The 22495-nt window shown below is 45.6% G+C and overlaps 1 protein-coding gene across 2 annotated transcripts in view; it reads left to right on the top strand.

Annotated features, from left to right (window-relative positions):
* Window positions 1–22495, top strand: part of LOC311527795 (opsin-3-like) — a 135117-nt gene that overhangs the window by 3792 nt on the left and 108830 nt on the right. For both annotated transcript variants that reach the window (XM_084642147.1, XM_084642148.1), the window contains exon 2: window positions 6223–6740. In XM_084642147.1, coding sequence (XP_084498273.1) covers window positions 6395–6740 — 346 coding nt within the window. In that variant the 5' untranslated portion in view covers window positions 6223–6394. The remainder of the gene's footprint in view (window positions 1–6222; window positions 6741–22495) is intronic.

Raw genomic sequence — 22495 nt, 5'->3', positions numbered from 1 at the left:
CCACACAACGAAGCCATTTTTTTCGACATAAAGGGCTCTTAAAACTGATTTCTGTACTCCTCCCCAACAAGGGGATTAGTGCTGAAATCGACATCGCCGTTTCGAATCAGGGTTAGTGTGGATGCAATTCGAAGGTATTGGGCTCCGGGAGCTATCCCACAGTGCACCATTGTGACCGCTCTGGACAGCACTCTGATGAACTTGGATGCACTGGCCAGGTGTATAGGAAAAGCCCCGGGAACTTTTGAATCTCATTTCCTGTTTGGCCAGGCGAGCTTATCAGCACAGGTGACCATGCAGTCCCAGAATAGAAAAAAAGAGCTCCAGCATGGACCGAACAGGAGGTACTGGGTCTGATCGCTGTATGGGGAGAGGACCATGCTATCAGAACTATGTTCCAAAAGATGAAATGCCAAAACATTTCAAAAAAATCTCTGAGGCCATGAGGGACAGAGGCTACAGAAGGGGCACAACACAGTGCCACGTGAAACTTCAGGAGCTCAGACAAGCGTGCCAGAAAACCAAAGAATCAAATGGATGCTCCGGGACAGAGCCCCAGACATGCCGCTTCTACGCTGAGCTGCATGCAATTCTAGGGGGGGCTGCCACTACTACCCCACCCCTGTCCATGGACTCTGATGATGGGTACTCTCTGCTATGCCTGAGGATTTTGCAGATGGGGAAGATGAAGAGGAGAACTATGAGCTTGGGGAGAGCACACAGCACACCATTCTCCCCGACAGCCAGGATCTTTTTATCACCCTGACTGAAATACCCTCCCAACCCAACGAAGCCGGAGAAGGGACCTCTGGTGAGTGTACCTTTTTAAATATAATACATGTTATAAAAGAAAGCGTTTTTTAATGATTAAGTAGCCCTGAGGACTTGGGATGCATTCGTGGCCAGTACAGCTACTGGAAAAGTCTGTTAACGTATCTAGGGATGGAGCGGAAATCCTCCAGGGACATCTCCATGAAGCTCTCCTGGAGGTACTCTAAAAGCCTTTGCGGAAGGTTTCTGGGGAGAGTAGCCTTATTCCGTCCTCCATGGTAGGACACTTTACCATGCCATGCTAGTAGCAAGTAATCTGGTATCATTGCATGACAAAGCCTGGCAGCGTATGGTCCCAGTGTTTGCTGGCATTCAAACAACATCTGTTCTTTATCTCTCTGTGTTATCCTTGAGAGAGTGCTATCGTTCATGGTAACCTGGTTGAAATAGGGGAATTTAATTAAGGGGACATTCAGAGGTGGCCGTTCCTACTGGGCTCTTTGCCTGTGGCTGAAAAGAAATCCTCCCCACAGTTAGCTGCGCAGGGTGTTGGGGGGGAATTGGCGCTGAGCTGTTCGCGTTTGGCTAGCAGGGATCTTCCCTGATACCAGCCACACTGTGCGGGGAGGGGTAAAGCGATCATCCCAGAGAATTGGATGGTGGGGGGGGGTGGTTAGTTTGGTTTCTGCTGCTGCATGTTAACAGGAAAACCACAGCACGAAGTGGCCAACTAACGTGCTTTGCTTGGTATGGGAGAGGAGGGTGCTGCTGTTATGAAGGTTGCAGAAGCCGAAAGACTATGGCTTACCATGGCCGCCTGCAAGCCGAATTCTGTTGCCCAGCACTGCGTGTGTGATCTCTAGCACCAAAGCCACAGGCACTCAATATAAGATGTAAAATGCGACCTTGTACCAAAATCACATATGCTATGTAATGTGAATGGCGTTGTTCACCATGAAAGAGTATAGTCATTGTTCTGTAAAATGTATCTTTTTAAATACTTCACTCCCTTTTTTTCCTCCAGCAGCTGCAAATGTTTCAAGCCTCCCTCCTCCTCCCAAAGGCGATCTCAGATAAGGCGGCGAAAAAAACACACGCGAGATGAAATGTTCTGAGCTCATGCAGTCATCTGGCGCTGACAGAGCTCAGCAGAATGTGTGGAGGGACACAATAGCAGAGTACAGGAAAGTGGGCGATGAACGTGAGGAGAGGTGGCAGCAGGAAGATCAGAGGAGGCATGAGGCAACGCTGGGGCTACTGCGGGATCAAACGGACATGCTCCGGCATCTGGTGGAGGTTCATGAACGGCAGCAGGATCACAGACTGCCGCTGCAGCCGCTGTTTAACTGCCCTCCCTCCTCCCCAAGTTTCAGAGCCTCCTCACCCAGATGCCCAAGAATGCAGGGTGGGGGAGGCTCGGGGCACCCAACCACTCCATCCCAATGGACAGCCAAAGCAACAGAAGGCTATCATTCAAGAAGTTTTAAAGTGGCCTTTTCCTTCCCTCCTCCCACACCCCACCCGGGCTATCTTGTGAGTTATCTCCCTATTTTTATAATCAATTAATAAAGAATACAGGTTTTTTAAATGGTAGTGACTTTATTTCTTTTGCAAGCAAGCTGTGATCGAAGTGGGGAGGGTGGGTGGCTTACAGGGAATTTAGAGGCAACCAAGGGGGCGGGTTTTCATCAAGGAGAAACAAACAGAAGTGTCACACAGTACCCTGGCCAGTCATGAAACTGGTTTTCAAAGCTTCTCTGATGCTCAGCACTTCCTGCTGTGCTCTTCTAACTGCCCTGGTGTCTGGCTGCACGTATTCAGCGGCCAGGTGATTTGCATCAGCCTCCCATCCCGTCATAAACGTCTCCCCCTTACTATCACAGAGATTGTGGAGCACACAGCAAGCAGCAATAACAATGGGAATATTGGTTTTCGCTGAGGTCTGAGCGAGTCAGTAAACTGCACCAGCGACCCTTTAAACATCCAAATGCACACTCTACCACCATTCTGCACTTGCTCAGCCTATAGTTGAACATCTCCTTACTACTGTCCAGGGTGCCTGTGTACAGCTTCATGAGCCAGGGCATTAAGGGGTAGGCTGGGTCCCCAAGGATAACTATAGGCATTTCAACATCCCCAACAGTTATTTTCTGGTCTGGGAAGTAAATCCCTTCCTGCAGCCGTTTAAACAGACGAGAGTTCCTGAAGACGCGAGCGTCATGAACCTTTCCCGGCCATCCCACGTTGATGTTGGTGAAACGTCCCTTGTGATCCACCAGTGCTTGCAGCACCATTGAAAAGTACCCCTTTCGGTTTATGTATTGGCTGCCCTTGTGGTCTGGTGCCAAGGGGATATGCGTTCCGTCTACAGCCCCACCACAGTTAGGGAATCCCATTGCAGCAAAGCCATCTAGTATGACCTGCACATTTCCCAGAGTCACTACCTTTGATAGCAGCAGCTCAATCATTGTGTTGGCTACTTGCATCACAGCAACCCCCACAGTAGATTTGCCAACTCCAAATTGATTCCCGACTGACCTGTAGCTGTCTGGCGTTGCAAGCTTCCACAGGGCTATTTCCATTCGCTTGTGAACTGTGAGGGCTGCTCTCATCTTGGTATTCTTGCACTTCAGGGCAGGGGAAAGCAAGTCACAAAGTTCCATAAAAGTGCCCTTACGCATGCGAAAGTTTCGGAGCCACTGAGAATCCTCCCAAACCCGCAACACTATGCGGTCCCACCACTCTGTGCTTGTTTCCCAGGCCCAGAATTGGCGTTCCATGGCCCCAGTAAGACCATGATCTCCAAATTGCTGGGGACTGTGGTTTTAGAGAAATCTGTGTTCATGTCCTCCTCACCATGCTTCCATCACCTCCTCGCCTGGTTTTTCAGGTGCTGGTTCTGCATAAACTGCACTATAATGCACAAGGTGTTTACAATGGTCATAACTGCTGCAGTGAGCTGAATGGGCTCCATGCTTGCCATGATATGGCGTCTGCTCGGGCAATCCAGGGAAAAGGGCGCGAAACGATTGTCTGCCATTGCTCCGATGGAGGGAGGGGCGACTGACAACATGGCTTACAGGGTTGGCTTACAGGGAATTAAAATCAACAAAGGGGGTGGCTTTGCATCAAGGAGACACAGAATGGCCCTCTCAAGGATAGAACTCAAAACCCTGGGTTTAGCAGGCCATTGATTTCATGGAGGGAGGAGAAAATGAATACAAAACAAATCTGGTTTGATTCTTGTTTTGATCCACTTCATCTATCTTTATACATCTTGTTAGCAGCAGACGGTGCAGTACAACTGCTGGCCATCGTCGTCTCCTGGCTGCTCATTAGAAAACGGTGCAGTAGGACTGTCGCAGGACTGAATCGCCATTAGACAAAACTTAAAAGGGAAATGACCTGGCTGAGTCACTCCCATGTTTGCCCAGGCGCCCCTGACCAACCTCACCGAGGTCGGCTAAAAGAGCACCCTGGAGTACAGCGATGATGGCTACCAGTCATATTGCACTGTCTGCTGCCAAAAGGCAATGAGCTGCTGCTGTGTAGCAATGCAGTACTGCGTCTGCCAGCACCCAGGAGACATACGGTGATGGTGAGCTGAGCAGGCTCCATGTTTGCCGTGGTATGACATCTGCACAGGTAACCCAGGAAAAAAGGTGCGAAACGATTGTCTGCAGTTGCTTTCACGGAGGGAGGGAGGGAAAGGGGGGGCCTGACGATATGTACCCAGAACCACCCCCGACAATGTTTTTGCCCCATCAGGCATTGGGATTTCTACCCAGAATTCAAATGGGCGGCGGAGACTGCGGGAACTGTGGGATAGCTACCCACAGTGCAACGCTCCGGAAGTCGACGGTTGCCTCGGTACTATGGACGCACTCCGCCGACTAAATGCACTTAGAACATTTGTGTGGGGACACACACAATCGACTGTATAAAAACGCTTTCTACAAAACCGACTTCTATAAATTCGACCTAATTTCGTAGTGTAGATGTGGCCTTTGAAATAGTTATACCACTACAAAATCTGTGTGTGGATGAACTTTGAAGCCAAATTCTTCAATACTATTGGTTGGGTATAAACAAGGACAGAGTTGGGGGGGCTGAGAGCAGGATGAGTCTAAAATAAGTGGTCAGATGCAAAAGAGTTGGGTAAAGCTGTATGGGATATGGGAAAAAAGTAGACTACATTTTTAGATTGATCTGAAAAGCATCTATAGTTTATAATTCACAAAGGTAAAGTCATAATACATTGTGTACTTTAAATAAAATCATTACAGTAATGAGATGGATGTAGCAATATGGCTGTTTGGAAGTGCACAATAATTTGTAAGTATGGTACAATATAAAGAAAAATTACATGCTAGAAAAACGCATCATGACACCAGAGAGACATTGCATGAAACAGGTAAACAGAATTTTTAGTAAATTCTGTTTAGCTGTTTTGTGCCATACCTTTCTGCTGTTGTGATGCATCTTTCTAGCAAGTACTTCTCAGAGAAACTACTGGTTAGAAGAGGGAGGGGAGGGGCGCGCAGAGGAACCGCTCCCTGCCCCAGCTCACCTCCGCCACCCTGGGCCTGAGCGCGAAGCCGCCGCCTGCTTCTCTGCCCTCCCAGGCTTCCCGCGCAAACAGCTGATTCGCGGGAAGCCGGGGGAGGGGGCGGAGAAACAGAACAGGGCGGCACATTCGGGGAGGAGGCAGAGGCGGAGCGGAGGTGAGCTGGGGCCGGGCGAGGGGTGGGGGCTCTGCACCCACCAAATTTTCCCCGGAGCACCCACGGAGTTGGTGCCTAAGGCGCCACTTTTGATGTGATCAGTGGGGGAGCGGCCGGTCCACCTGCTCCCCCCCCAGCTACGCTCCCCCACCCCTAGGAGCCAGAGGGACCTGCCAGGTGCTTCCTGGGAGCTGCCCCAGGTAAGCACCCCCTGGACTCCCCACCTCGGCCCCTGCAGGTCCCTCTGGCTCTTAGGGGCGGGGTGGGCACCGCTACGGTGGCCCATGAGACCCTCCTGCCCAGTTCTGGGGGCAGTCAGGGGACAGGGGAGGGAGGTGGATGGGGCAGGGGTCTGGAGTGGGGGCGTCAAGGAACGCGGGGGGTTGGATGGGGCAGGAGTTAAGATTTTGGCAGCTCATCACTGATTCCTTACTATATATTTTCTCACACTAGTGCCTGGGTTATAAAGTGCCTAAGTGGTCTTTTGCGTAATAGACTGCTGGCTAGAGGGAATCCTTCTAGAATAGCTTTCATAAATACAAAAAGCACTCTAAGACTTCAAATAACGGATTTTATTTATGCAGAGAGAAAACAAAAGACTGAGTTTTAACAAAAGTTCTTTTTGCCAAAGGGGAAGAACTGTTAACAGACAATGTAGCCTCTTGGTATTAATATGAAAAGAATTGTCTTGGAGATAATGCTTGTTGTTTTCTTTCCATGTGTGCAGGATGTTTTTGCCATGAAGAACTCCTTTGTGACAACGGGACTGATCACAATTACTAGAACTTGCTTTGCTCTGAAGACCTGGCAGTTTTTTAAGATGCCTTCTACCTTTGGTCTAAAAGTACTTCTATAAAGTAGCTAGAAGATCTGGGAGTAGAACTCTCCAGCCTACTATAATGTCAGAAATGAGTACCAGCTGGACAGCCAACCTGAGCTTTGGAGCATCTACAGATCCTCATGAGCCACGAACTGGACTCTCTAGAACAGGGCACACCATAGTGGCTGTTTTCCTTGGATTTATCTTGGCATTTGGCTTCTTGAATAACTTGATTGTTCTCATACTCTTCTGCAAGTTTAAAACCCTGCGCAACCCTGTGAACATGCTACTGCTGAACATCAGTGCCAGTGACATGCTAGTGTGCATCTCCGGCACCACACTCAGTTTTGCATCCAACATCCACGGCAGATGGATTGGAGGAGAGTATGGTTGCATGTGGTATGGCTTTGTCAATTCCTGCTTTGGTAAGAGTTTAAAGATTTTGTCTTTATTATTTATTATTATTATTCTATGACTATTATTTATAATATGGTGGCTGTGGAAAATGTATGTGTACCATCAGTGCGACTAGCTCAGTTCTAAGACTTCTAGCTTTCTAAGACCACACGTGCCACTTTGGATTATATACCCCTGTAGTATCTGATGTATAGTCATGCTCCCATGCAGCATAATTTCACCAAATGTAGCCTCCCTGATGCTCTACTGATGCTCTACTGACGTTAAACATCCAAGACAGCCATCTTCCACTGGGCAATTGCCACTTTACCACAGTGAGCTGTCAATAGTAAAGTGGCAGTGTATAATTAAAGTGTATTTTTAGATTATCTGAAAATAGATTCTCAGCACTAAGACTGTCTTGTTTTTTAAAAACATATATCCAGATCAGCTTATCATCTTGCTCTGCCTGTCAGTTCTGTTTTTGTGAGCCACCAATGTATTGAAATATACAAGAATTCTGTTCTCTGGATTAATTGGAGATCAGGTTTGCTGTATACTTTAGTACCCAATCTGCTCACATGAATATATTAGATATATGTCCCTTGTGCCAGTGATGAGCTGCCAAAATCTTAACAACTAGTTCCCTCCTCACCCCACGAGGGGGTCGTTGCCCACCCCCGCCCCCCGGGATTCCTGCCCCATCCAACCCCGCCTCATTCCTTGACGCCCCCCCCCGGACCCCTGCCGCAACCACCCCCCTCCCCTGTCCCCGACTACCCCCAGAACCGGGCAGGAGGGTCTCGTGGGCCACCGTAGTGGGTGCCCACCCCGCCCCAAGAGCCAGAGGCACCTGCCAGCGGGCTAGGTGGGGAGTCCCGGAGATGCATACCTGGGGCAGCTCCCAGGAAGCATCCAGCAGGTCCCTCTGGCTCCTAGTGGTGGGGGAGCGTAGCTGTGGGGGGGAGCAGGGTGAGCGGCTGCTCCTCCACTGATCACATCAAAAGGGGCGCCTTAGGCGCTGACTCCCTGGGTGCTCTGGGGCTGGAGCACCCACAGGGAAAATTTGGTGGGTGCGGAGCACCCACTGGCAGCTCCCCGGCCTCAGCTCACCTCCACTCTGCTCCGCAGCTGAACGCGTCACCCCGCTCTGCTTCTCCGCCCCATTCCCCCGGCTTTCCGCAAATCAGCTGTTTGGCAGGAAGCCGGGGAGGGCTGAGAAGCAGGCGGCGGCTTCCCGCTCAGGCCAAAGGTGGCGGTGGTGAGCTGGGGCAGAGAGCGGTTCCCCTGCGCGTGCCCTCCCCTCCCCCCCGGTTACCTGCTGCGGCGCGGGCAGCCCTCCTCGCGCCCCCCCGCCCCAGCTCACCTCCGCCTCCCTGGGCCTGAGCACGAAGCTGCCACCTGCTTCTCAGCCCTCCCAGGCTTCCTGCTGAACAGCTGATTCGCGGGGAGCCTTGGGGGGTGGAGAAATAGAACAGGGCGGCACGTTCAGGGGAAGAGGTGGAGGTGAGCTAGGGCCGGGGGTGGGGCGGGGAGCTGTCGGTGGGTGCTCTGCACCCACCAAATTTTCCCCTTGGGTGCTCCAGGGCTTGAGCACCCATGGAGTCGGTGACTAAGGTGCCACTTTTGGCCGGTTAAATGTAGAAGCCCTTTTAGAACCCTCACGGAACAACCGGTTCTAAAAGGGCTTCTAAATTTAACAACCGGTTCTCGCAAACCAGTGCGAACCGGCTTCAGCTCACCACTGCTTGTGTCACTTCAGTTCAGCCTATACATGCGCACACCAAATCCTCTACTGCCCTGATCTTTGTTACTACTGGAAGGTCTGAACAGGAGATTTGAAAAATTCAGTCTCTGTCCAGTGCTTTTTGGGATAATAGATGGGGAGGAATAACTTCAAGATGTATTCCGCTCCTTATAATTTAGCTTATTGCTATCATTCATGGAGGAAGGTGGAGGTGAAAGAATAGATTAACATGTACATTTAAGGGGTTAGCAAATGTACATGGAAGTGACATTTGTAGTGCATTTGGCATGTCAGGTCTCCTGTCTGTTACCAGCTCTTCTTTCTCTGCTGCAGTGTGGATGCATCTCAATAGATATATCTGGCTTTTTTCATCAGATTGTTCCAATATAGATCTACTCAACAAAAATTTGACCTTCAACAAGCTGATATTAGTGAAAAAGTTATCACCAACTACGTCTCTTTCAGTCTTATACCAGGGCTGAACATGAACTCCTCACTGTCTGAACACAAACTTGATGATAAATCAACAGAAATACTGTATGGTCTTCCGTCTCAGACCAGCTCTTGACACAATCCGGCACAAAGTCACGATCATCTAATAGGTTGTCATCACACAACAACTCACTTTCAGAGTTGAAAATCCTTTTGATAAGCTCAGAAGCAGAAAATTGTGCCCATTTGTTTGCCATCTTGAAATGTGCATCACAGAAAATAGCCTCAAGAATCTCCTGAGTCTGTAGTTTTGAAGCACAATACCTAGCCAGAAAATCCCTGCAAGAATGTTAGGTGAAGAAAACCAGTGTCAGTCCATTCTGTGCTGAAGATACCTAACATGCCCAGGTTTGAAGGGACCAACCTCCCTGGAGTACCTTCTATATTAGGGTGGTTGTATGCAGCAACCACTGTCACTGCAATGAATTGTCAATTACCATATGCTAACTATTGCGAGATACTCTCACTAGAAGTGAACGAGAACATGGAACTACTAAAAATACAGGATAACAGTGCAACGGCCCTGGGGGTACATTTGTACCCCACATACATTTTTGATACAATTTTTTTTTCATATAGTCTTTTTTTTTTTTTGGATGAGTTGATTACATGTATTGAGGTGACAGTGTCCTAAAACAGCATGGTTGAAGGGTTACTAGTTCATGAGTTATTGCAATATATATGCTTGCAGAGTACAACATTATTTCATGAATGTGGATGAGGATAAGCATGTGCTTAACTTAAACATGAGTAGACTGCTCATATACTGAATGTTTAAATTAGGCACATGCTTAAAGTACTTTGCTGGATTAGGGACAGAATGCTCAGCACTTGCAGGATTGACCTGTCTGTGCCTCAATTTCCCATCGGAAAAGTGGGGTGATACTTCCCTAACTCACCAAGTATTTTGAGGCTAAATCTATCAGTGTTTGTGAGGAGCCCAGATACCATGGCAATATGCACTGTAGAAAGCCTGTATATCAGTAATAACGTTTGAGTTGATCTACTTGACCTTGTGACTTTACTAAAATAAACACTGAACAAAACAAACTGGACAGTCTCTACGTAAAAGAATAAATGGACACAAATCAGATGTCAAGAATTATAACATTCATAAACCAGTCGGAGAACACTTCAATCTCTCTGGTCACGCAATTACAGACATGGAAGGTCGCTATCTTACAACAAAAAAACTTCAAATCCAGACTCCAGCGAGAAACTGCTGAATTGGAATTCATTTGCAAAGTGGATACTATTAATTTAGGCTTAAATAGAGACTGGGAGTGGCTAAGTCATTATGCAAGGTAGCCTATTTCCCCTTGTTTTTTCCTACTTCCCCCCCCCCCCGACGTTCTGGTTAAACTTGGATTTATGCTGGAAATGGCCCACCTTGATTATCATACACATTGTAAGAAGAGTGGTCAGTTTGGATGAGCTATTACCAGCAGGAGAGTGAGTTTGTGTGTGTGTGTGGGGGGGGTGAGAAGACCTGGATTTGTGCGGAAATGGCCCACCTTGATTATCGTGCACAATGTGGGGAGAGTGGTCACTTTGGATGGGCTGTTACCAGCAGGAGAGTGAGTTTGTGTGTGTGTGTGTTTGGGGGGGGTGAGAAAACCTGGATTTGTGCTGGAAATGGCCCACCTTGATTATCATACACATTGTAAAGAGAGTGGTCACTTTGGATGGGCTATTACCAGCAGGAGAGTGAGTTTGTGGGGGGGCGGGGACGGGGGCGCGGAGGGTGAGAAAACCTGGATTTGTGCTGGAAATGGCCCAACTTGATTATCATACACATTGTAAGGAGAGTGATCACTTTAGATAAGCTATTACCAGCAGGAGAGTAGGGTGGGAGGAGGTATTGTTTCATGGTCTCTGTGTATATAATGTCTTCTGCAGTTTCCACAGTATGCATCTGATGAAGTGAGCTGTAGCTCACGAAAGCTTATGCTCAAATAAATTGGTTAGTCTCTAAGGTGCCACAAATGCTCCTTTTCTATTAGTCAAAGAAATGGCTGTATATATTGTAGGCAATAGAACTAAGGAAGCAGTATTCCAGAAAAGGTCACGGCGGGTAATCAGATATTTCCATTTTGTTTATAGTTTGAAGTTATTGGCAACTCCTTTGCTGTTACAGAAGGTTTTGTACGTTATTTCATCAATTTAAAGGACAATGACTTGCTCCTTCAAAGTAAATCCTGTAGTGAGAATTTTATACAGTTACTTATCACCTTTTTATCTTGCATTGCACGAACTAAGGAACTCCATGTAAGTCAAATCCCATTGACTTCCGTGATACTCACTGGGGCAGGGACAGTTTTGTTCTGTGTTTGTACAGCACCTAGCACAGTAAGATTCTAGTCTACGACTAGGGCTTCTAGTTGCTATGATAAAATAAATAATAATAATGCCACTCAAGGCTCTGTCCATGCAGAGCTTGTTGCAGGAGCAAGGTCTTAATTCTCTTCTGTAAAAAGGTGTCACGGGGTTCACTCACTGTATCTTGCACCTCCAATGGCAGCTCTGGGGATTAGCTCTTGCCAGATGCTACCCTCCTCTGGTGGTGTCTCTCTCCATCATCTCTTTCAGCCTGTGCCCCTCTCACTCTCAGAGCTGTAGCTTCCTGTTTGTGGCTTGGTCCTCCGGCCAGGTCACTAAGGACCTCTCCTTCTGGGGAAATCAAAGTCCTTCCAGACTGGCTGGCATCTCCAACGCCCTGCACCACTTCCCAGTGGGTGGTGTCGTCAGACATCACCGGTGTGGTGCTCTGCTCTGTTTAATGTTGATAACAGTCGGCTGCGAGCATGTGTTCCTTCTGTGTGCTGCCCCGGCTCTGCAGGTTGCTGACACAGCAGACCCCGAGAGAACCCCCAATGACCATAGACTCTGATAAGGTATGAGGCACCTGGCCAGTTTTATTGCCAAATGAAGCACAGTAATAGTTTCCTGCAGACTTTATAGGACGTACTACAAATATGTGCCCCCTGAGAATGGACCGTCTCCGTCAGTGGCAGGACTCTCCACTTCCGCCTAGACTGGACAAAGACACCGCCCCAGGGATGCATTCTTATACACAAATACAAACAAGTTACACATCACTCCTGACGTATTGAGGTGCAACCTCTCCATGTAGTAAGGTGCTGGCTTTCACCTTGTGCATGTTGGTTTGAACAAAGCAACTCTATCCATCATATTACCCTTTTGCCCCTGTCTTTAGGATGGTCAGCCTGTTCCTTGTTATCTATGTTGAATGTGCTTGTCCTGGACTGTTCTGGTACCATCGTGGTGCATGTTTATATTATTAGTGCTTAGCACCTTTTAGGTATGTGTTTAATTGCAGCAGCAGCCTTCTTCTTGACAGCTTCTGTGAGCAGGGCCTGCCTCTGGCTCACAGCTTAACTTTGCTTTGTGTGAGGAAAGTCTTGACCATTACTTTAGTTCAGGCCTTAGGCCTCATACCGGGCCTCTGATACAAGGGCTTATGCATCGGGGCCTCATCTTACCACAGCTGGTGGGGGAACCCAGGCCCACCCTCTACACTGGGTTCCAGCCCAGGGAACTTATAACAACCATCCAAGGTCTATATGGTCCTACCCGTTGCTGTTGTTTTCCTGGGCTTCCCTCTCTTTCTGGGTTTGCCAGCCCCAAGCGCCGTCCTCCCAGGGAGTGACTGTAGACTATGTCCTAACAGCCTATTGCTGCTCACAGCTCCTGGGCTTTATATGGGTCCCTCCTATTCCTGCCCAGCTAAGCCTCTTTCCAGTTAGTGACCTGCTTCCTGTCTTCTTCCTCAAGTGCAGCCCAGGCAGTTAATTGGCCTGCCTAGCCACTTTAATCCCTTGAAGCTTTGCATGGGGTGCTCACCCCATCACAAAAAGGTTTAATCCTGCAAGGGTCTAAGCATCCTCAGTTCCCAATGAAGTCCGGTAAGATTGCTTAGCATCTTGCTGGTTGGCACTCAGACTGTGGTTTAAGGGATGCTTGTTATAAACAAGTCTGAAATGAAGCATAACCAGTCTTATGTTACAGAAGCTTTAGTTCCCTGGCTAGCCTAAAAGCTCTCCTTTCTGAGTGAGTAAACTTGACTCTCTCTTGCACTTATACGCCTGTAGTCATCAGTGTGACGTAAATGAGTTTTCATGGGTGGTAGTTTTTCATTAAAAATATATTGCTATTTTAAACAAATGAAGAAAAATGATGACAACCAGTGGGAGTGCACTTCGGATGCTTACAATACCATCATTTTTACAATGCCATTTCCCTTATACCCCCCGAAATAATATTAAAACCTGCAGGGGAGAATGTACTTTTAAAATTTCAAGCGAACAATGTTAAAATTGGTGCTTGCACTCAAAACAGTAAGCTAAACACAGTTTATAAATAATGACAGGGCCTCTGCTTGGACATAGTTTAGAAAGCCAAAATGCCTTAGTCCCATATTACTTTAGGATGACAAATGTATGGGGAATCTTGAGCAGAAAGGTTATTTTACTTCTGTATTTGGCACTGGTGTAACTGCTACTAGAGTATTGTGTCCAGTTCTGGTATCCACAACTCAAGAAGGATGTTGATAAATTGGAGAGGGTTCAGAGAAGAGCCATGAGAATGCTCAAGGGATTAGAACATATGCCTTCTAGTGATAGATTGAGCTCCTTGAGTCCATTTAGTTTAACAAAGAGAAAGTTAAGGGGTGACTTGATTACAGTCTATGAGTACCTACATGTGGGACAAATATTTGATAATGAGCTCTTCAGTCTAGAAAGGTATAACATGATCCAACGGTTGGAAGTAGAAGCTAGACTAATTCAGACTTGAATTAAGATGTACGTTTTTAACAGTGAGGGAAATTAATCATTGGAACAATTTTCCAAGAGTTGTGGTGAATTCTTCATCACTGGCAATTTTAAAACTAATCAGATGTTTTTTCTAAAAAATGTGCTCTAGGAATTATTTTGGGGGAAGTTGCATGACTTGTGTTATACATGAAATCAGACTAGATGATCACAATGGTCCCTTCTGACCTTGGTATCTACAGATACCTCATGGTGGAGGGGGTACTTCATTTAAGTGAAGAATTAGTGGGGGAAGCAAAAGTGGATGGGAATCTGGGAGGCAGTGACCATGAGTTGGTTGAGTTCAGGATCCTGATGCAGGGAAGAAAGGTAAGCAGCAGGATATGGACCCTGGACTTCAGAAAGGCAGACTTCGACTCCCTCAGGGAACGGATGGCCAGGATCCCCTGGGGGACTAACTTGAAGGGGAAAGGAGTCCAGGAGAGCTGGCTGTATTTCAAGGAATCCCTGTTGAGGTTACAGGAACAAACCATCCCGATGAGTCGAAAGAATAGTAAATATGGCAGGCGACCAGCTTGGCTTAATGGTGAAATCCTAGCGGATCTTAAACATAAAAAAGAAGCTTACAAGAAGTGGAAGGTTGGACATATGACCAGGGAAGAGTATAAAAATATTGCTCGGGCATGTAGGAATGATATCAGGAGGGCCAAATCGCACCTGGAGCTGCAGCTAGCCAGAGATGTTAAGAGTAACAAGAAGGGTTTCTTCAGGTATGTTGGCAACAAGAAGAAAGCCAAGGAAAGTGTGGGCCCCTTACTGAATGAGGGAGGCAACCTAGTGACAGAGGATGTGGAAAAAGCTACTGTACTCAATGCTTTTTTTGCCTCTGTTTACACTAACAAGGTCAGCTCCCAGACTGCTGCGCTGGGCATCACAAAATGGGGAAGAGATGGCCAGCCCTCTGTGGAGATAGAGGTGGTTAGGGACTATTTAGAAAAGCTGGACGTGCACAAGTCCATGGGGCTGGACGAGTTGCATCCGAGAGTGCTGAAGGAATTGGCGGCTGTGATTGCAGAGCCATTGGCCATTATCTTTGAAAACTCGTGGCGAACCGGGGAAGTCCCGGATGACTGGAAAAAGGCTAATGTAGTGCCAATCTTTAAAAAAGGGAAGAAGGAGGATCCTGGGAACTACAGGCCAGTCAGCCTCACCTCAGTCCCTGGAAAAATCATGGAGCAGGTCCTCAAAGAATCAATCCTGAAGCACTTGCATGAGAGGAAAGTGATCAGGAAGAGCCAGCATGGATTCACCAAGGGAAGGTCATGCCTGACTAATCTAATTGCCTTTTATGATGAGATTACTGGTTCTGTGGATGAAGGGAAAGCAGTGGATGTATTGTTTCTTGACTTTAGCAAAGCTTTTGACACGGTCTCCCACAGTATTCTTGTCAGCAAGTTAAGGAAGTATGGCTGGATGAATGCACTATAAGGTGGGTAGAAAGCTGGCTAGATTGTCTGGCTCAACGGGTAGTGATCAATGGCTCCATGTCTAGTTGGCAGCCGGTATCAAGTGGAGTGCCCCAAGGGTCGGTCCTGGGGCCAGTTTTGTTCAATATCTTCATAAATGATCTGGAGGATGGTGTGGATTGCACTCTCAGCAAATTTGCGGATGATACTAAACTGGGAGGAGTGGTAGATACGCTGGAGGGGAGGGATAGGATACAAAAGGACCTAGACAAATTGGAGGATTGGGCCAAAAGAAATCTGATGAGGTTCAATAAGGATAAGTGCAGGGTCCTGCATTTAGGACGGAAGAACCCAATGCACAGCTACAGACTAGGGACCAAATGGCTAGGCAGCAGTTCTGCGGAAAAGGACCTAGGGGTGACAGTGGACGAGAAGCTGGATATGAGTCAGCAGTGTGCCCTTGTTGCCAAGAAGGCCAATGGCATTTTGGGATGTATAAGTAGGGGCATAGCGAGCAGATCGAGGGACGTGATCGTTCCCCTCTATTCGACATTGGTGAGGCCTCATCTGGAGCACTGTGTCCAGTTTTGGGCCCCACACTACAAGAAGGATGTGGATAAATTGGAGAGAGTCCAGCGAAGGGCAACAAAAATGATTAGGGGTCTAGAACACATGACTTATGAGGAGAGGCTGAGGGAACTGGGATTGTTTAGCCTGCGGAAGAGAAGAATGAGGGGGGATTTGATAGCTACTTTCAACTACCTGAAAGGGGGTTCCAAAGAGGATGGCTCTAGACTGTTCTCAATGGTAGCAGATGACAGAACGAGGAGTAATGGTCTCAAGTTGCAGTGGGTTAGGTTGGATATTAGGAAAAACTTTTTCACTAGGAGGGTGGTGAAACACTGGAATGCGTTACCTAGGAAGGTGGTAGAATCTCCTTCCTTAGAGGTTTTTAAGGTCAGGCTTGACAAAGCCCTGGCTGGGATGATTTAACTGGGAATTGGTCCTGCTTCGAGCAGGGGGTTGGACTAGATGACCTTCTGGGGTCCCTTCCAACCCTGATATTCTATGATTCTAAGAAGTACCAAAGTTTTCTAATTTAACACCCATATCAACAATTTGGGGGCCAGATTATGGAACCCTTACTCACATTGGGTGAGTCTGAGGTTCAATGACTACACTGCTATTTTTAGCCCTGCAGCGCAAGCCTGAGACAGTTTACCTGACCTCTGAGACTTGCTGTTGCAGATCTGTTTTTGCAGCGTAGATATTGAACTCAGTGAGAGGGCGGTGGTTTAAGACACAGCCCTCTCATCGGCATCTCCCACGGGCTAGCTTAGGTAGTTCCGCGCCTAGCATGTTGGCTTTGGCTTTTGTGGATTGCAATCTAAAGTGACCCTCTCTCCCCATTAGTTGTAGAGGGACCCTCAGGCTTTGTGGATTGTAGTGTTGTTCCTGTGATTTTCTAGGCACCTGGAAGTTTGGTGTTGTGAATTCAGCTCCTGGTGAGGGTGACAAAACAATTTCCGCTTGAGTTTGTTGTAACACAAACAAACACCATGTACAACTCATGTAAGCCCTCTCAGCACGGTTACCCGGGTGCCTCTAAGCCAAATACACGTTACATAGAGAGAAAAAGTAACACTGACACCACGCAAAATAGTCTCTTACCAGTTTAAGCACCTGATCCAGCAAACCCATACTTACATTAGTATTTACTCATGCGAGCAACTCCTGAAGGATAGGTTGGAGACTTGGGCTGTGCATATGTTGAAACAGGTTTGGTAATTTTGTAGGACATTCTTCTTTTAAGTCCTTAACTTTTAAGTGTAGACCCTCACACAAACAACAGAACACAAAGCCCTATTCTGTACTTGATACTCACTGAAATGGAGAAACTCATGGTATTGTTGTATGTTTTAGGTTCCATTACCTGGTCACATGTGAGGGCCATTTTTGATTGCTTGCTTGCAGCAACCAGAATACACATCTATATTGTGTAGAGAAAATATGTAAACAACATATCAGATTATAGCTAGCTGAAAGGGGCTTAGATCTAGGATTTCCTGCAAAGTGATGTTGAATACGAGCCAACTATAAAAGGTCTTGGTTGTTAGCTCTCTTTAAAAAGATGGAACATTTTTTCTGGTGAAGTTAGATTTAGTCAGTTGCATTTGATAGCACTATTCCTTAATCTTAGTGCACAGTGTTAATGCAGGAAATGTTGTGCTTTCTGTCAAACATGCTGTATTAATGGCCTCATGTTGATGCAATAAAATGCCAAGGCCAACCGTGTCTTTAATCATTTAACTTATCTATGAAGTAATATATTATTGAAATATATTAGGCCAAATCCTATCTTCAGTTATAACTCTGCATCCTCATTGACATCCATGGAAGTGGATGGGTATAAGTGAAGTTAGGAACTGTATGGTAAAATGTATTCTATATAATCAAGCAAAAGAACCAAACCAAACCAAACAAACATGGGAGAACTCTTAACTGCTTATCATGAAAAGCTATTAATTTTCTTTGATTTTAGTAGACTTTGATCTTCTTCCACCTGCTTTAGCACCTCCTAATTGAAGGTCATTAAAATCACTTTCCTAAATTTTGTAAAAGTTAAAAACATTTCATGCAGCAATCTCTGAAATTTGCCAACGGGGAGAGACATTGCCTTTTCTCTGCCTATTTAAATTACAATTAATTAGGCAAATGGCTCCTTCATAATGACTGACATTTATTTTCCATTACAGTTTCTTTTAGGAAATGTTTAATTAGGACATAGACGTTTTCCAGACCACGAGCCAAATGAATGCTTAGAGAATGCTCATAGACAGTCATTGATTCAATGATTCCAAATAATTACATGATGATAGGTGATAATTAAAATATTTAAGATTGTCCAGCTTCTCAGCCATAAGATATTTCTCATGTAGAGCTATTACAGTTCTGCTTGTTAATGTGTCTGCCAGTGTCCTCAGTAAGTAAAAAGAAAAGGAGTACTTGTGGCACCTTAGAGACTAACAAATTTATTTGAGCATAAGCTTTCGTGAGCTACAGCTCACTTCACCGGATGCATTCAGTGGAAAACTATGCATCCGATGAAGTGAGATGTAGCTCATGAAAGCTTATGCTCAAATAAATTGGTTAGTCTCTAAGGTGCCACAAGTCCTCCTTTTCTTTTTGCGAATACAGACTAACACGGCTGCTACTCTGAAACGTCTCAGTAAGAAAGTTATATGTAGAAAATAAAAACCAGCAGGAGCTTATTCAGGGGATAAGGCAATATGCCACGTTTATTGTGAATACAGAAAGAATCAGAGTAAGCAATCAGTTATAGCTATAATATTCCATTCACTCACACATTCATTCACACACACACACACACACACACAAGTTCTGCAAGGTTGTTGTTATAGTTACCAGCATTAGAGCTGCTCATGCCCAATCACTGGCCAGGTGGCCTGGACACGAGGAGGGAGCGGGGCCTTGTCAGATGCGCATCTGATGCTCCTGGAAGTTGGTTGCAGAACCAGACTCAAAGTCCTCAGTCTTCAGGGTCTGTTTTTAGGGATTTATCCTCATACAAGGATATAGGGTTTGCTTCGTCATGCTGTTCTCAAGTGACAGTTAATCACGCAGATGGCACAGCAATGACGGCTTGTTGTTATCTTGTTCTTCGGCTCCCCTGTCCTTGGGGTGGCTGTGGATGGATTCTGGTGTGCCCTCAGGGTTATCAGACTGTCTCACCCAGCGCATTCTTCAGCCAAATGATCTTGGGTAGTTGTTTTTCTTATTCTAAGGCCGGGCACTACAATCTTTTATTACTCGTCAAACATCCCACCGCAATCACACGCTATTTCACTTAACATATTTCCTGTCACATCTACATTTTATTACCGATTCATTCTTTAACAGAACCATTCTAAAATCATTGGGGCATGACAGACTTCAGTAAGCCCATTCATACCACTTGTTACATATGAGAAGAAAACAAGCAAGTTAAGAATGAAAGAGTGAGGGGTTAACAAATTTTATTTCTGAGTTCCGGAAAACAGAGTTGTAACAACAGCTGTCCTAATGTTATCTTATCACTTTAGAACAGACTTTTTGTCTTGGGATGTTCTCCTGTAATTAATGCAGACCTTGTAAACTTGTCAGGCATATTTCAATTAGCACAGACTCAGTCAGGCTGAGAAGCATATTTCTTTCTAATGGTCAGGCCAAATCCAGGGTCTGTTCTGAGCCTTCCCTTTCTCATACTTTCCCCTATAACATAAATGTATTAATTATTGCTTTTATCCAACAAGAACACTTCCTGAAATGAAAAAAAATACTTTAATACTTTGGCAAATTTTTGTCAAATAAGTGTATTGTTGGAGAAAAGTGGGGGGCTTCTGAATGATATATCTAAGTTGTTTAGATTTGTATTTTCCTAAACTTTGAAAAGGGACCAACATTACAGGGGAAGTATCTTCCAAACACACTTATTCGGTAAATGGCATGTGAGTCAATAAACCACAGCCTCTATTGATTCACAAGCCATTTATAATCTTTGTGTATTTCACAGCCAGTAGAAGTACTACTTAAATAATCTATACCCCCGCCTGGGAGTCAGAAGTTTTCTGGATTATTGAACTAATATGACCTCTTGTTGCTTTAATCTTTTCTATAATTGACACAGATGATGCTAGCGATTGACTGGAAATGCTAGGGAGAGTCACTCTGGGGGCAGCTGCAATACACTGATGTCCTTGTCCTATTTTTTCTTTTAAATGTTCATATTGCATTTCACTTTTATGGACCCTAAGTGATTGGGGATCTGGTTACTCAAGAGACCGCCTCTTTCCCAGTGCCACACAACCCCAGATGAGATCAATGGAGGTACCTGATCTAGAGAGGGAGAGGGGAGGAGCAGGGACGCGGTGCGCTCAGGCGAGGAGGCGGAGAAGAGGCAGGGCCAGGGCCGGAATTTGGGGAAGGGGTTGGAATAGGGGCAGGGAGGGGGCAGAGTTGGGGTGGGGACTTTGGGGAAGGGATTGGAATGGGGACAGGGAAGGGATGGGAAGAGGCAGGGCAGGGGTGTGGCCTCATGGACTAGACGAGCAGTCTGAGGTATGAAGTTCAGCATGTATGAGTCTTTGCTGTGAGTAGTTGGGAAGAAGGTTTGTTAAAAGTGGCAATGTATTTTGTATGAATAGTTACTTTAAAAAGTTCCTGCCATTACAGCTATGTTGATAGACTGTTAGTGTAGATCATCATCAGTGTTACTGACCACATAAGGAATAGTTACAGGTGTTTATATTTTATTAAAACCCCTCTTTGCATTACAGTTTTAAAAAAGTTAATACCTTGACTTTTAATAGCATACTGTATTACTCTTCATTTTTTATTATACTTTTGTATTGTTGTATGAAAAGATTTCAGTGATGTGGCCCTCAGGCCAATGTACTAGTCCTCATGTGGCCCTTGGGGTGATTTGAGTTCGAGATCCCTGCTCTAACACCTAGGTGCTTTGAAGCAGGAACATCTTCCTGGTTGTAAACCTCTGAAAAGATATCAGTTTGCACATGCTCAGAGGTTTGTTAGAGGCTGCCATTTTTTTTACTATTTACCATGTTCTTGTTCAAACATTTCAGCTGTAGAGTCAGGATCAGAGACAACATGTAATTAAGGGATCAATCACACCACACAGACAGCAGTTAGACAAAGTGGCAAGTCTTCAATCAACCAATAGGCTGAAATTTGTTTGCATAAGCTGGTTGGATAATTAAATATATTTGTAAAAATCAAAACCTATTTATGAACAATTCATGAACAGAAAAAAGAAAGCTAAGTAGGTAGCATAACTTTTTCAGAATTAATAATTAAACTGTCTTTTAAAATCAGCACTAGCTCATGGCTCTGCATAAAATATGTATGTAATTATTTATAAGGTTCAAAACCATCAGTTATTTCTACCCTTCTGGGTTTTGCCTGGGCCTGAAGCAGAAATACTGAAATGCCAGTGAGGGAGCAAATCCTACTATACTTTTAGTGTATTTGGAACTAGAAAATAGTGTACTTTAATGAGATTTCTAGAGCTAGCAGCCAGGGGTTGGCATTGACTTTGGATACGCATCTAAACTGTTACTCAAACTGAAGCTCGTGAGTTTCACACCTCACTTTTATATACAGAACCAATAATGTGCACGTCAGTGGCCTTCTGAGTTCTGCCTACTGTGTTAACAGAGGACCTCATTAAATCCACCTAACTAATAAGCCTAATGAAGTTAAATAATTCATTAGAGCTCCACACAGCAGCAAATGTAATACAGACTAGAAACTAGCATAGCAAAGCTGACAAGTTACATATAAACCCTCTCAGAGTTCAGCATTTCAGGGAGGAGACATAAGTGGTTTTATACTGTCTCTCTGGGGCTTTAATGTCCATATAGTAAAAAAGTGAATTGTAGTAAATATGTCTAGGACTTTGATGAGTGTAGAAGCAGCTTCTTTTCCCCAAGTCAGCTACAATTAAAATTTTGTTTGGTCTGTACAGGCCTTTGGTAACAACTCCCCAGGACTCAGCCTTAATTCACCAAAAGATTTGCTGAGTTTCACAAACCACTTGGTAAATCCTGGCAGAATTTTCCAAAGGAAGAGTGTGGAGCATCTCAGATCTCAGGCTGAGGTGAAACAGTCACAGCATCAGCTGCAGCAGGAGCAAGTAGAGCATTGTACAGTAGAACCTCAGAGTTACGAACACTTCGGGAATGGAGATTGTTCATAAATCTGAAATGTTCGTAACTCTGAACAAAACGTTATGGTTGTTCTTTTAAAAGTTTACAACTGAACATTGACTTAATACAAATTTGAAACTTTACTATTCAGGAGCAAAACGCTGCTTTCCCTTAATTATTTTAGTAGTTTACGTTTAACACAGTACTGTATTGTGTTTGCCTTTTTTCCCCCCTGTCTCTGCTGCTGCCTGATTGTGTATTTCTAGTTCCAAACAAGATGTGTGCCTGGTCTACACTGGGGGTGGGGGGATCGATCTAAGGTACGCAACTTCAGCTACGAGAATAGCGTAGCTGAAGTCAACGTATCTTAGATTGACTTAGAATCACTTACTTCGTGTCCTCGCAGTGCGGGATCGACAGCTGCCGCTCCTCTGTCGACTCCACTTCCGCCTCTCACCATGGTGGAGTTCTGAAGTCGACAGCAGAGCGATTGGGGATCGATTTATCGTGTCTACACTAGACACGATAAATCGATCCCCGATAGATTGATCACTACCCTCC

The sequence above is a fragment of the Lepidochelys olivacea genome, assembly GCF_965140295.1.
Source record: "Lepidochelys olivacea isolate rLepOli2 genome assembly, chromosome: 1".
NCBI classification, from domain to species: domain Eukaryota; kingdom Metazoa; phylum Chordata; order Testudines; family Cheloniidae; genus Lepidochelys; species Lepidochelys olivacea.
The sequence above is the reverse complement of the archived record's forward strand: the minus strand, read 5'-3'. Positions and strand labels throughout refer to the sequence as shown.